At 51.6% G+C, this 12,303-nt stretch overlaps 1 protein-coding gene across 1 annotated transcript; it reads left to right on the top strand.

Moving 5' to 3' along the window:
- The first annotated feature begins 2,266 nt into the window (after positions 1 to 2,266).
- Rinl (Ras and Rab interactor like) lies at positions 2,267 to 9,232 on the top strand. The gene is made up of 10 exons (XM_059253391.1): positions 2,267 to 2,476; positions 4,858 to 4,960; positions 6,344 to 6,416; positions 6,498 to 6,562; positions 7,156 to 7,305; positions 7,392 to 7,880; positions 8,183 to 8,476; positions 8,639 to 8,770; positions 8,910 to 9,073; positions 9,156 to 9,232. The coding sequence occupies exons 1-10, from the start codon at positions 2,282 to 2,284 to the stop codon at positions 9,198 to 9,200; spliced, it is 1,710 nt and encodes a 569-aa protein (XP_059109374.1). The 5' UTR covers positions 2,267 to 2,281; the 3' UTR covers positions 9,201 to 9,232.
- Positions 9,233 to 12,303: the final 3,071 nt, after the last annotated feature.

The following is a 12,303-nucleotide window of genomic DNA, read 5'->3' as shown; positions in this document are numbered from 1 at the left end:
CCATGAGCTGTGTGGCCTCTGCTTCTTTTAGTGGGTACCTGCGGCATCTGGGGGAGGGGAGGGGGGCCATAAAGACAGCAGACTGCCGACCTATGGCTCCAGGATCTTAGGAGTGATGGTGGGGCCAAGAGGATGCCCCCTGGAGATGGTGGCCTGGCGACTTTTCACCCTGGCTCTTAGCCTGTCAGAGGTCCACTCCTCCAAAAGAGGAGCCCTTAAGGCTGGTCCCCGGAAAGAGAGAGGAAGGTGATTTCAGATGCCCCCAGCCCCGCCTCTTCCCCTGCATGCGGGCTTCCTCTCCAGAGAACACTTTCGCTTCCTGCTGCTCAGGCTCCCCTCGGAACAGGTAGGGCCCCCAGGGACCCAGCATCTGGCTTCTGCACCCACAGCTGCCTCCATCCAACCCTGCCCAGCACCAGGCACATCTGGATCTCCTCCCAAGGGTCCTGGAGGGGAGGGGCACCTGCCTTCCCCTCTCCACCTCTCTTCCCTGCTTATCCCTGAGGTGTGCCCGCCCCCTGCCCCCCTGACACCTGAAGCTGCCATTCAGCAGCTAATTGATTTATATAGCTGTTAATTATCTGGCTTGCATACAACACCCTAACAGAAATGGAACCTTCTCAAAAGGGCTAGCCCACTTCATAAAAGGGCTAGCCACTTATCAGCCCTCTTCCCAGGCCAGTCACCTAATGCTGGGCCCAGGCTGAATAATTCAGATGGAAAGATGGGGGGATGGGGATGGAGGGATGATGGAAAGATGGATGGGTGAATGGTCTCTCTCCAGACTACCCTCCCTAATCCTGAGACTGCTGTGGGGGAAATATTCAAAAGGCTCACCCTGAGTTGAGAATCCCTTACAGGGTTCCCTTCTTGGGTATAGTTGGCGCATGCCTGTGATCCCAGAACATGGGAAGTGGGGGTGGGGAAGATCAAGAGTAAGAGGCTAGCCTCTACTACAATACACAAGTATGAGACAAGCCTGGGCTACATGAGGCCCTGTCTCAAAAAGAAGAAAGAAAAATTAAGGTTGGGCCAGGCAATGGTGGCGCACACCTTTAATCCCAGCATTCGGGAGGCAGAGGCAGACAGATCTCTGTGAGTTCGAGGGCATCCTGGTGGTCTACAGAGTGAGTTCTAGGATATCCAGGGCTACACATAGAAACTATCTTGAAAAACAACAACAAAAAGTTAAGGTTTGACAGATAAATGGATAGCTCAGATGTGAGATAATTAAGAGCAAGATTTTCACAGGAGAATCCAGATATTGGGCGTATGGCAGGCTCTAGAATATTCTTTCAACTTTTCTATATGTTTAGAATTTTTTTTTTTTTCTAATCAAGGCTGGGTATGGTGGTGCATGCCTCTAATCCCAGCACTCTGGAGGCAGAGGAAGGTGGATCTCTGTGAGTCTGAGGCCAGCCTGGTCTATATAGAGACAGCCAGGGCTACATAGTGAAACCCTATTTCCAAAAAAGAAAAAAACCAAACAAACCAAAAACTGAATGTGGGGAGGGTATGCTGGGCCTCCTCTGAAGGCTGGAAAAGGAGGAAGTGTGTGTCACATTGCATCTGGATAGAGTGCTCCGCTGTGAGCCAAGAACTTTTCTAGGCTCTGGGTTTAACTGTGGTGGTTATCCAGATCTCATGCACTTGTATGGTTGCAAAGATCTTGGAATATCCCTTTCTGTTCTGTAAGTTCCTGTTGGGAATGTTGCCCTCCACCCCCGAGATACACAGGCCTTTCTCCTGGGGTCCCCAGAGTTGCCTGCCACCCAGCAACTAAAGAATTGCATTGCATGGCCACCCCAGCCAGGCATAGTGGCTCAGGCCTATAATCTCAAAGCTTGAAGTACAAAGATTGCCATGAGTTTGGGGCCAGCCTGGTCTACAGAGCTAGTTCTAGGGCAGCCGGTGCTTCACAAAGAACACAAAGAAACCCTGTCTTGAAAAACAAAACAAAGAATAGCTTTTGGCATAGCTGGGGACTTCTGAAGTCCATTCTGATCAGGCAAGATCTCTGAGCCAGATGTAATAGAATTAAATTATTAGCCCTTGCCCTAGCTGGAGCAGCCTTGAGTCTTGTCTTCCTCCGAGCCAGAGGCCAGAGCATGGCTCACTGGTGCCTGGCAACATGAGGATTGTCCAGCCGGAGGACATGGTGTCTGCAGCCCCTACTGAAAGGGACAGGTGAGGATACCCAATGTCCCCAGATCCATCTTTGACCTTTTGTCCCTGGGCTATCCCTGCCTCTTGGACCCCACGTCAATGGCCAGATTCTGCTATGACCCTTGACCTCCTGGAACCTGTACATCCCAGGTTGGCTTGGCCACTAACAGATGGAGCAGGCAAGAACTCACTTGGGGTCCTCAGTACCCCAGAACCACTTCTTCGACTGCAGAGGACACAGAGGGTGTGGCAGGTCCCAGAGCTGGATGCTCAGCATGCCAAGGCCTTTTTGGAGCTGTGGCCACTGGGGGTGAGTACTCACGGCTAGGGGTCACTTCTGACCATCCCTATTGCCAACTTGTGTCAGGTAAGAGACCGACACAATGCAAACTGGGCTAACCCAAAACTTAGGAAAAGGTTTATGTAGCCCAGGCTGGTCCCCAGCTCACTATGTAGCACTAGCTGACCTTGAATTTCTGATCCTCTTGACTTCTCATCCCTTGAATACTAAGATTACAGGTGTGTGTGTGTGTGTGTGTGTGTGTGTGTGTGTGTGTGTGTAAGAGAGAGACCACACCCAGCATATGCAGTGCTGGGGATTTAACCCAGTGCTTCATGCATTCAGGGCAGGCACTCTACCAACTGAGTTTAATCTCCTGGCCTGTCCCATAGGCATCACCAAACAGCTGTTTGTCTTCCCAACAGCAAGGCACCTGGCAGCTGGAGTTTTGCAGCCCAGTGACATCAGGGCTGGCTGTTGTGAAGCTCTCTGAGCTTTCCTTGTCTTACCCGGGGTGGCCCAGGCCCACGCTATGTGCATCCCAGGCAGGAAGAAGAGAGGTGGCAGGTGCTTTTGTGCCTTTGACCTGACGCAGAACACATGGCCAGGGCCGGGCAGCCAAGCTTTAAAAGATCACCTGGGAGGGGGCTGGAGAGGTGGCGCAGAGGTTAAGAGCACCGGCTGCTCTTCCAGAGGTCCTGAGTTCAATTCCCAGCAACCACGTGGTGGCTCACATACCTGCATCAAGCTGATTCTTGTTCCTCACCCCTCCACTCCAGAGCTTCCTGGTCATAGGACAAGATCCTAGCCAGGTCCCAGCTGGACAATCCTCATGTTGCCAGGCACCAGTGAGCCATGCTCTGGCCTCTGGCTCAGAGGAAGACAAGACTCGAGGCTGCTCCAGCTAGGGCAAGGGCTAATAATTTAATTCTATTATATATCTGGCTCAGAGATCTTGCCTGATGCAATGATCCACAAGAGATCCAGTGCCCTCTTACCATCTGTAATGAGATCCAGTAATGAGATCCAGGGCCCTCTTCTGGCATGCAGGCAGAACACTGTATACATAATAAATAAATAAATCTTTAAAAAAAATCACCTAGGAGTTATACAGTACAGCCAAGCCAGCACTGAGTACCTCTATGTCACTATGTAACCAGGTTACTCTTGAACCCACCATCCTCCTGCCTCAGCCTCCAGAGTGCTGCATTACAAGTGTGCACCACCAAGCCCGGATGTCTACCATTATTATTTCCTGTAGCTCAGAATACTAATGCCTTGGACGAGACATTCCACAGGGTTGCGCCTGGTGGCACATGCCTGTCATCTTACCATTAAGAAGTCTGATGCAGGAGGATCAGGAGTTCAAAGCCAGCCTGGACGACATTGAGTCCTTGTCAACATATAACTGAATAAATGAATTCTCCAGGGAATACAGGATAAATTTGGAAAGGACAGCTAACAGAGTTTGGCAGACCACAGCTGCCCCTCCTTGTGACGGTCAAGACGACCGTCAGTGCCATGTCCTGCCAGCTTCAGAAACTCGCATAAAGGGTGTTTGGAATCCGGGGTGTGGCTCAGTGGCCGGCAGCATTCTTGCATAGTGAGCAAATGTCCCTGGGTTTAAGCTCCCCCCCTACAAGAATTCCCCACTTTTTCCAAAGTATTCCCTCAAGCTAAGTGTGTGGGATAAGCCTGTAATCCCAGTATTTGGGAGATTGAAGGAGGGGAGTTTGAGGCTAACCTGGGCTATGTAGTGAGACCCTTTTGGAGAAAAAAGGGAAGAAAAGAAAACAATACTGGGGATGTAGCTCAGCAAAGAACCTGGGTTCAATCCTGAGTGAGTGAGAGAGAGTGAGAGAGAGAGAGAGAGAGAGAGAGAGAGAGAGAGAGAGAGAGAGAGAGAGAGAGAGCCCACCAACAAAATAAATAAACAAACAACAAAACTCAAAGATCTCTAGGAAAAATCCCATGGCAGATGTTCATTAGTCACACTTAGGCCGTTGCCCATCCTTGAACCAAACAGTGGTCAGACAGTAGCCCATTCTATTGGCTAGTTCTAGATCTGGCCCCACCTGCTAGGGTCCCATCCACAGGCACTAGGAATAGAGAGAGGTTTCCCTAAAGCAGTCAATGGTTCTCAACATGTGGGTCATGTCCCCTTCAGGAGGACCCATATCAGATATCCTGTGTATCAGATATTTATAATTCATAACAGTAGCAAAATTACAGTTATGAAGTAGCAACAAAAATAATTTTATGGTTGGGATCACCACAACGTGAGGAACTGTGTTAAGGGTCACAGCGTTAGGAAGGCTGAGAACCACTGGTTTAAAGGGAAGTGGCCCCAAGCAGGCAAAAAGAAACACTGCACATACCTGCATCAAGCTGATTCTTGCCCCCCTCTCCAGAGCTTCCTGGTCATAGGACAAGATCCTAGCCAGGTCCTGATGCTGAAGACAGGGCCTTCATCAGGAGATGTCAACACCTATCCAATTCACAAGTTTGCTGGAGGTGAGGTACCTATTCCTAGGTTTCCAGTCCACATTGCAAATGAATCAAGAACTCTCAGCTTTGATCCCCAATATCTCTTGACTCTCCCCAATACCACCTGCATCCATCACGTAGTCTGAGCTGGCCCATTCCTTCTTGCCCAGACCATTGCAGTGGCCTCCTCTCAGGTGCCTTTGTGCCTACCCTTTCCTTACAATCCATGCTGAGCACAGCCAACAGGTGTTCTCACACATAGACTACATGTTGTCCATCCCTTCCCCAAACCCTGGAGAGGCTTGGTAACATCCTCAGATACAGAGTTAGGTGGTCACCATGAGCCGCAGCATGCTTGATCTCACATGCTTCTGGCCCTCCCTCCCTCCCTCCCTCCCGGCTCAGACCTGGGGCTCTCTTCTCTGCTCCTGCTAACCCAGCTGCAGAGTGTTGCTCTTGTTCTTCCTGCATCAGCCTCCCTCCTTGAGTGGTTGGTTGACGCAGGCTGCAGCCGTGAGAGCCTCCGTAAAAAGGTATCAAAAGTGCAAGGTCTGGGGCTGGAGAGATGGGTCCTGGCTAAGAGGACTGGCTGCTCTTCCAGAGGTCCTCACATCAGAGGTTCAAACCCACCTGTAACTCCAGTCTCAGGAATCCAATGCCCTCTTCTGGCCTCTGTGGGCACTGCATGCATGTAGTACACGTGCATGCAAAACACCCACACATAGAAATAAATTTAAAATAGAAATTAAAATTTCTTTCCCCCTTTTTCTCTTTCTTTCTTTCTTTTTTTTTTTTCTTCGAGACAGGGTTTCTCTGTGTAGTTTTTGGTGCCTGTCCTGGATCTCGCTCTGTAGACCAGGCTGGCATCGAACTCACTGCCTCCCGAGTGCTGGGATCAAAGGCATGCACCACTGCCGCCAGGCAGAAATTTAAATTAAAAAAAAAAAGTTCCATTCTAGTTTGGGCTACATAACAAGGTCAAAAATGGCTTGGGTTACATAGCAAGACCCTGTCTAAAAATAAAATAAAATAGAATAAAATTAAGAAATGTAAGCCTGGCATGGTGGCTCAGGACTATAATCACGGGCAGAAAGATTGCTACAAGTTTTGAGGCCAATCTGGTCTATATAGTGAATTCCAAGCCAGCCAAGGCTACAGTGAGACCCCGCTCCAACAAAACAAAAAATAGTGAAGAAATTTTTGATGACTTCCATTTGGTGTCAGAGCTGGGATGCAACGTCGCAAAAGGAGATATCAACTCCCAGGAGTGGAAAACTTTCCTTCTCTGAGAGGAATATAAGAATAGAGATTCTATGCCAAGAGGTGGGGGGGGGGGGGGGTTGGGCCACAGGGGTAGGGTGGAGGAGGCCAGTGGCCACCCTGCAACTTTGCTTTCTCATCTCTTCCCAGGTGTGTCCCTGGAATCCTCCAACCTCTGCATGCCAGACTTTCCCCATCTCCTGGCCTTCCTGTCAGCCAGCAGGTACAGGTGCCCTGGCGAAGCGGCAATGGGGGCCCTTCCCGGAGATACCCCATCCAGACTGAGGTCTCCCTTTTTCCTCAGGGACGTTTTGCCAAGGACACTGCTCTTGCCCACTCCACCTATAGGGCCAGGAGACAAGGACACAGGTGAGGCACACTGCTCCAGGGGAGGGAGAGGTCAATTTGCTGGTCTCTTTGGTCCAGAGATTGGATCTAAATTAGGACCAGATAACTGGGTTTGAGAGAGGTGAAGCTGGGCTTGGGGCAAGTGTGAAAAGAAGCTGTGGTGGGCCGGGCAGTGATGGGTGCACGCCTTTAATCCCAGCGCTCGCTCGGGAGGCAGAGGCAAGTGGGTCTCTGTGAGTTCGAGGCCAGCCTGGTCTACAGAGCGAGTTCCAGGACAGCCAGGGCTACACAGAGAAACCCTGTCTGGAAAATAAGAAGAAGAAGATGAAGGAGGAGGAGGAGGGGGAGGAGGAGGAGGAGGGGGAGGAGGGGGAGGAGGAGGAGGAGGAGGAGGAAGAAGAAGAAGAAGAAGAAGAAGAAGAAGAAGAAGAAGAAGAAGCAGAAGCAATAGCCACTGTAGCAGTAGGGATGAGACTATCTCCGGGTCCTGATAGAGCTTGAGGACCTCTGAGCTGGGACTGCATTCTTGGTCCTGAGTGAGCAAGGCTGGCGATGAAGCCTCCTGGTTGCCCCCTGCACACCTGGGACACCTTGTCTCTTCTGCTGGCTCTCAGATCCTGTGCGACTTGGCTGCATTCAGGTCAACACCTCAGGGAGGGTGCTGTCTGTAGTGAACCAGCTCTATCTGGAGACGCATGGAGGCTGGGGGACAGAGCAAGCTCCACAGCAAACAGAGCCAGAGACTGACCAGAAATACAGTCCAGGTTAGCTGGGCGGGGCCCGGGTACCCTGAGGGATGAGGGAATGGATGCCACTCTAACAAGGGACCCAACCTACTTCTCACATTCAGCCCCTAGGAAGCCCACCCCACATCGGGTCTCCTGGGTGGAAGACCCACTGAAACCGGAAGTGCACCACACTGGACAGGAAGTGCATCATCCTGGACCAGACACTCACCACCTTGAAGTGGCAGTGTACCGTCCTGGAGCAGAAGTGTCCTTTCCTAGGCCTGCTCTAGTTAGTGTGGTGGAGGAGCAGGAGGAAGTGGGCAGTGACAAGTCCAGAGATGAAGAGGAAGGCCGCGAGGACCTGCTCACTGACCACATCCGTGCTCTGGCCAGGGCCCGGAGCAGCTATGTAGCCCGGCAGTACCGATGCCTTCGGGCACGCCTCACCTCAAACTCTGGAAATCCCTACAGGCCCGGGGATCCGGCCACGGAGCTGCTTCAGGATGTGCGCCAGCTCCTCACTGATCTCCAGAATTACCTGGCAAAGGACCCCGACGTCAGAGCTGTCTTTGGGAACAGGGAACCTAGGGTCCCTCGGGACGAAGATCTTGGTAATGAGAACTGGAGGGGAACTTCCCAAGGGTTTGGGGATGCCATGACTCGGTCCAGTATGTGTTCACATCCGACTTCTCATTCCCCATGGGCAAACCACCCTTTCTTCATATAACTACTGCATCATAGCTCCACTTAACACATGCATTGCCGGCTAGACTCTCCCATCCTTGGAGTATTCACACGCCCCCACGCCCCTACTTCCATCTACACTTGTAGGTGACCTGGAGCAGGAGACAGGGTGAGTAGGGATCAGGGTGGGTCACGGTGGCATTGTCCTCACATGCCACACACCCCGCAGGCTCCGCTGTGGAAGTGGCCCTCTGTCGGGCAGTTCTGGAGCCCCTGAAGCCGGCCCTGTGGACCAAACTCCGAACTCTCAGAGCCCAGGAACTGCGGCTACTGCGCCGGCGCCAAATAGTCTTGCGGGCGGGGGCAGGGCCCGAGGGACAGCACCCTGCCCCAGCCTTGCGGAGCCGGATCCACGCGCGCCTCGCGCACCTGCACGCCGCGTGCGTCCCGCGCCGCAAGGTGGCGCTGCTGCTGGCGGTGTGCAGCGACGTCTACGCCGGCCTGGCCGGTGGCGAGAATCAAGGTAAAGAACCTCTGGAGGTAGACTGGGTTAATGGTGGGTACCCATATCCAAGGGAAGGGTAGCCCATTCTGGTGGCCAGTGCCCACTCAGGCCTGGGGACCCGAAGGAAGGTGTGTGTGCCTCCCCTTGCCGAGCTCACGACCTGTCCTCGGACTTCCTTAGAGCCCCTAGGGGCCGACGCCTTTTTGCCGGCCCTGACCGAGGAGCTCATCTGGAGTCCACACATAGGGGAGACGCAGCTGGATGTGGAGTTTCTTATGGAGCTCTTGGATCCAGAGGAGTTGCGGGGAGAAGGTGAGCTCCCACCTCCAGTATGCCCAGACACTGAGAAGGGGGCACCCTCGGTGAGCCCCATCTTCCTGTGTCTCAGAAGGGGAGATGGGCATTCAGAGAAGCCCAGAGGGCCATGATGATCTCGCCTTCTCTCCCCTAGCTGGCTATTATCTTACCACGTGGTTTGGGGCTCTTTATCACATTGCTCACCACCAGCCCGACTCTGGCCGTGCACCCCAGGGGCTCAGCTCAGAGGCCCGGGCCTCCCTGCGCCAGTGGCACCGAAGACGGACGCTGCACCAGCAAGCCCTGCCCACAGCCCAGGTGACCACCTGTGCGGGATCCAGGTCAAAGGGAAGGTGGGATCTGTTGCCCCTCTGACACAGCCTCCCGTCTCTCCCCACAGGCCAACCTGCCCTTTGAGGAGCCATGGGCAGTAGAGGACCAGTGATGGAGTCCTCAAACCCCGCTCACTCCTCTGCTCAGCAAGATGCTGGAGGCATCTGGGACAGCCGGAGGGTGGGGCAGGGAAAGGGACCGGCTTATTGCCCTGGCTGTTCCTACTTCATACGAACCCTTCCCTAACAGCCATACACCCCTCCTTTCTTTCCTCCCCTCTGGTCTGCCTCAAGGAGGCTCTCTCCAGCAGACACAACCCCCCTAAACAGTGCTACAGCCCTCTCACCTGAACCCCTTTGGGGCAGGTGGAATAAAAGCACGGTCCCCCAGAGATGTCTACATCTATGACACTTCACCAGCTCAAGAGATCTTTATAAAAATGATAGCATGTCTGGACCTAAAGTGGGAGCTTATTCTGGATTCTTCTGTGCCCTAAGTAGTTAAGAGGGTGGCAGAAGTATGGGGAGGTCATGAGTCTATGCCCTCAGCTACTCTGGAGAATGGGGTGGGAGGATTACTTGAGGCCAAGACCACGAGGACACTGTGACATTGTGGACATATTAGATGTCCAGGATAATGGCATTGAAATATAGTAGAGTTCAGGAAACAGTGGGCTAGGTTTTCCATCAGCCTTGAAAACACGAATCTCTGTGACCCATCAATGTTACCTTATTTGGCAAAAGTGTTTGTGCAGCCATTATTATTATTACTATTACTATTATTATTATTATTATAGTTTTTTTGCTTTGTTTTGTCTTTTCAAGACAGGGTTTCTCTGTGGGGCCCTGGCTGTCCTGGAACTCTCTCTGTAGCCCAGACTGGCCTCAACTCGCAGAGATCCGCCTGCCTCTGCCTCCCAAGTGCTAGGATTAAAGGAGTGTGACACCACCCACCGCCTGGCCAATAATACATTTTTAAAATGCATTTCCTGGGGGACTAGAGAGATGGCTCAGAGGTTAAGAGCACTGGCTGCTCTTCCAGAGGCCCTGAGTTCAATTCCCAGCAACCACATGGTGGCTCACAACCACCTGTAATGAGATCTGGTGCTCTTCTGGCCTGCAGGTGTAAATGCAGACAGAACACTCTATACATAATAAATAAATAAACCTTTTGTAAAAAAATTTATTTTCTGGGAATGGTGGTGCAGGCCTGTAATCCCACCACTTGGGAGGGAGAAGTAGGAGGACCAGGAGATTGAGGCCAGCCTGGGCTACCTGAGGCCCTGCTGGACTCAGTGATCGTGTTCGTACCTAGAGTTTCCAGTGAAGGGCTGCGGGTGCGGCTCAGCACAACAGCTTCCCTAACACTCACCATCGTGGAGCTGCGGCTCGGCCTGTTTGTCTTGCTTGTTTTATCTCTAGATTTTATCACCAGCAACACGCACGCACGCACGCACGCACGCACGCACGCACGCACGCACGCACACAAACACAATGTTAAGTGAAGACTCTTAACTGTCTCAGCAGTTAAGAGTCCTGACTGCTCTTCCAGAGAACCAGAATTCAATTCCCAGCACCCACATGGCAGCCCCAAACCCTCCGTAACTCCACTTCTAGTGGATCTAAGACCCTCCTCTGGCTCCCCAATATCAGACACACATGTGGTGCATGCAGGCCAACCACCCACACACGTAAAAGTTTTAACTATTTTTAAAATGTAAGTCAAGGCATCGGAAATTAGGGAATGTACATACTAAGTTGGTAAACATATCTGTGTGTTTCCCTGAGTTATGTGAACCTTCCTAATCAATCAGTTAACACCAGGAAGAGCCCACAGGGATCGAAAAGCCCATTGGCCAGAAGGAGCAGTTATAACCTGAAACTCAAGACTGGCCCTGAGGCAGCAGAGCTGGGCGCTATCCTGCAGAACCAAGCCCGCTCCCTGTGGGATCCGAGGCTATCTCCAGGTCATGTCAGGATGGAGTTAAATTATAGGACACCCATCTTTATTGGCTATAGAATTTCTTGATGTATGTGTGGGAAACCTCCACATATCTGGTGTCAGAGTGTGTGAATTGTGTGGGAGTGGGAAATGTGTGGTTCTCAGGTTTTACACAAAAATGAGAACATCTTCATGCAGACAGATTGGACAACGATGTATGAAATGGTAGCAGAGGAGAAGACAGCCAAAGAAAAATCAAGTGGACTGCACCCGGATTCGTTACTGATGCTTGGGATAACACACCATGACCAAAAGTGATGTGAGGAAGAAAGAACTTATTGTGGTTGATGGTTCTAGATGATTACAGAATAGTGGGGGAGGCATGGCGTCAGGCAGCCAGAGAAGGAAGCTGGGAGATCATATCTAACCCACAGAAGGCACAGAGAACTGGAAGTAGGGGTCAGACTGTAAAGCCTCAAGTCCTTCTCCCAACAAGGCTCTGCCTTCTAAAGGGTCCAAAACCTTCCCAAACAGTGCCACCAACCAGGAGCCAAGTGTTCAAATACCTGAGCCTATGGGGCACTGTTGTATACAGAGTGTAGGTGCAGGTTCACGTGGGTCTGTGGAAAGAAGTACAGAGGTACCACAAGGATGAACTTTCGCCAAGCAAAAGGCCCCTTTATTGTTATACAAATCACATCTTTAACAAGTCAATTCCATACACCAAAGTCTTTGATCTAAGCTCCCCAGAGAACCAAATGCAAATTCTCAGTAACAATACCACAGTTTTCTGGGCTGTTGTTACTAAGTTTGCACAGGCTTTGATCCCCTAGGAAAACGCTCAGCTAAGACTTCAAACAGAAGGCACAGAGATGGGGTAACAATCACAAAAGGCAGATCAAAGCCAGGTGCTAACACTCCAGAGTCAAACCGGGTGTAGTCATGTGGGAATTCTTCCATCAGGGGACATTTCTCATCAAACTACCATGACATCAATATTTAAAACTTCTAAAGATGTTGCTGGGCGGTGGTGGCGTACGCCTTTAATCCCAGCACTCGGGAGGCAGAGGCAGGCGGATCTCTGTGAGTTCGAGGCCAGCCTGGTCTACAAAGTGAGTTCCAGGAACGGCACAAAGCTACACAGAGAAACCCTGTCTCGAAAAACCTAAAAAAAAAAAAAGATGCACAGGGCGGTGGTGGCACACGCCTTTAATGCCAGCACTCAGGAGGCAGAGGCAGGCAGATCTCTGTGAGTTTGAGGCCAGCCTGGTCTA

The sequence above is a fragment of the Peromyscus eremicus genome, chromosome 1 (genome assembly GCF_949786415.1).
Source record: "Peromyscus eremicus chromosome 1, PerEre_H2_v1, whole genome shotgun sequence".
Classification (NCBI taxonomy): Eukaryota; Metazoa; Chordata; class Mammalia; order Rodentia; family Cricetidae; genus Peromyscus; species Peromyscus eremicus.
The sequence above is the reverse complement of the archived record's forward strand: the minus strand, read 5'-3'. Positions and strand labels throughout refer to the sequence as shown.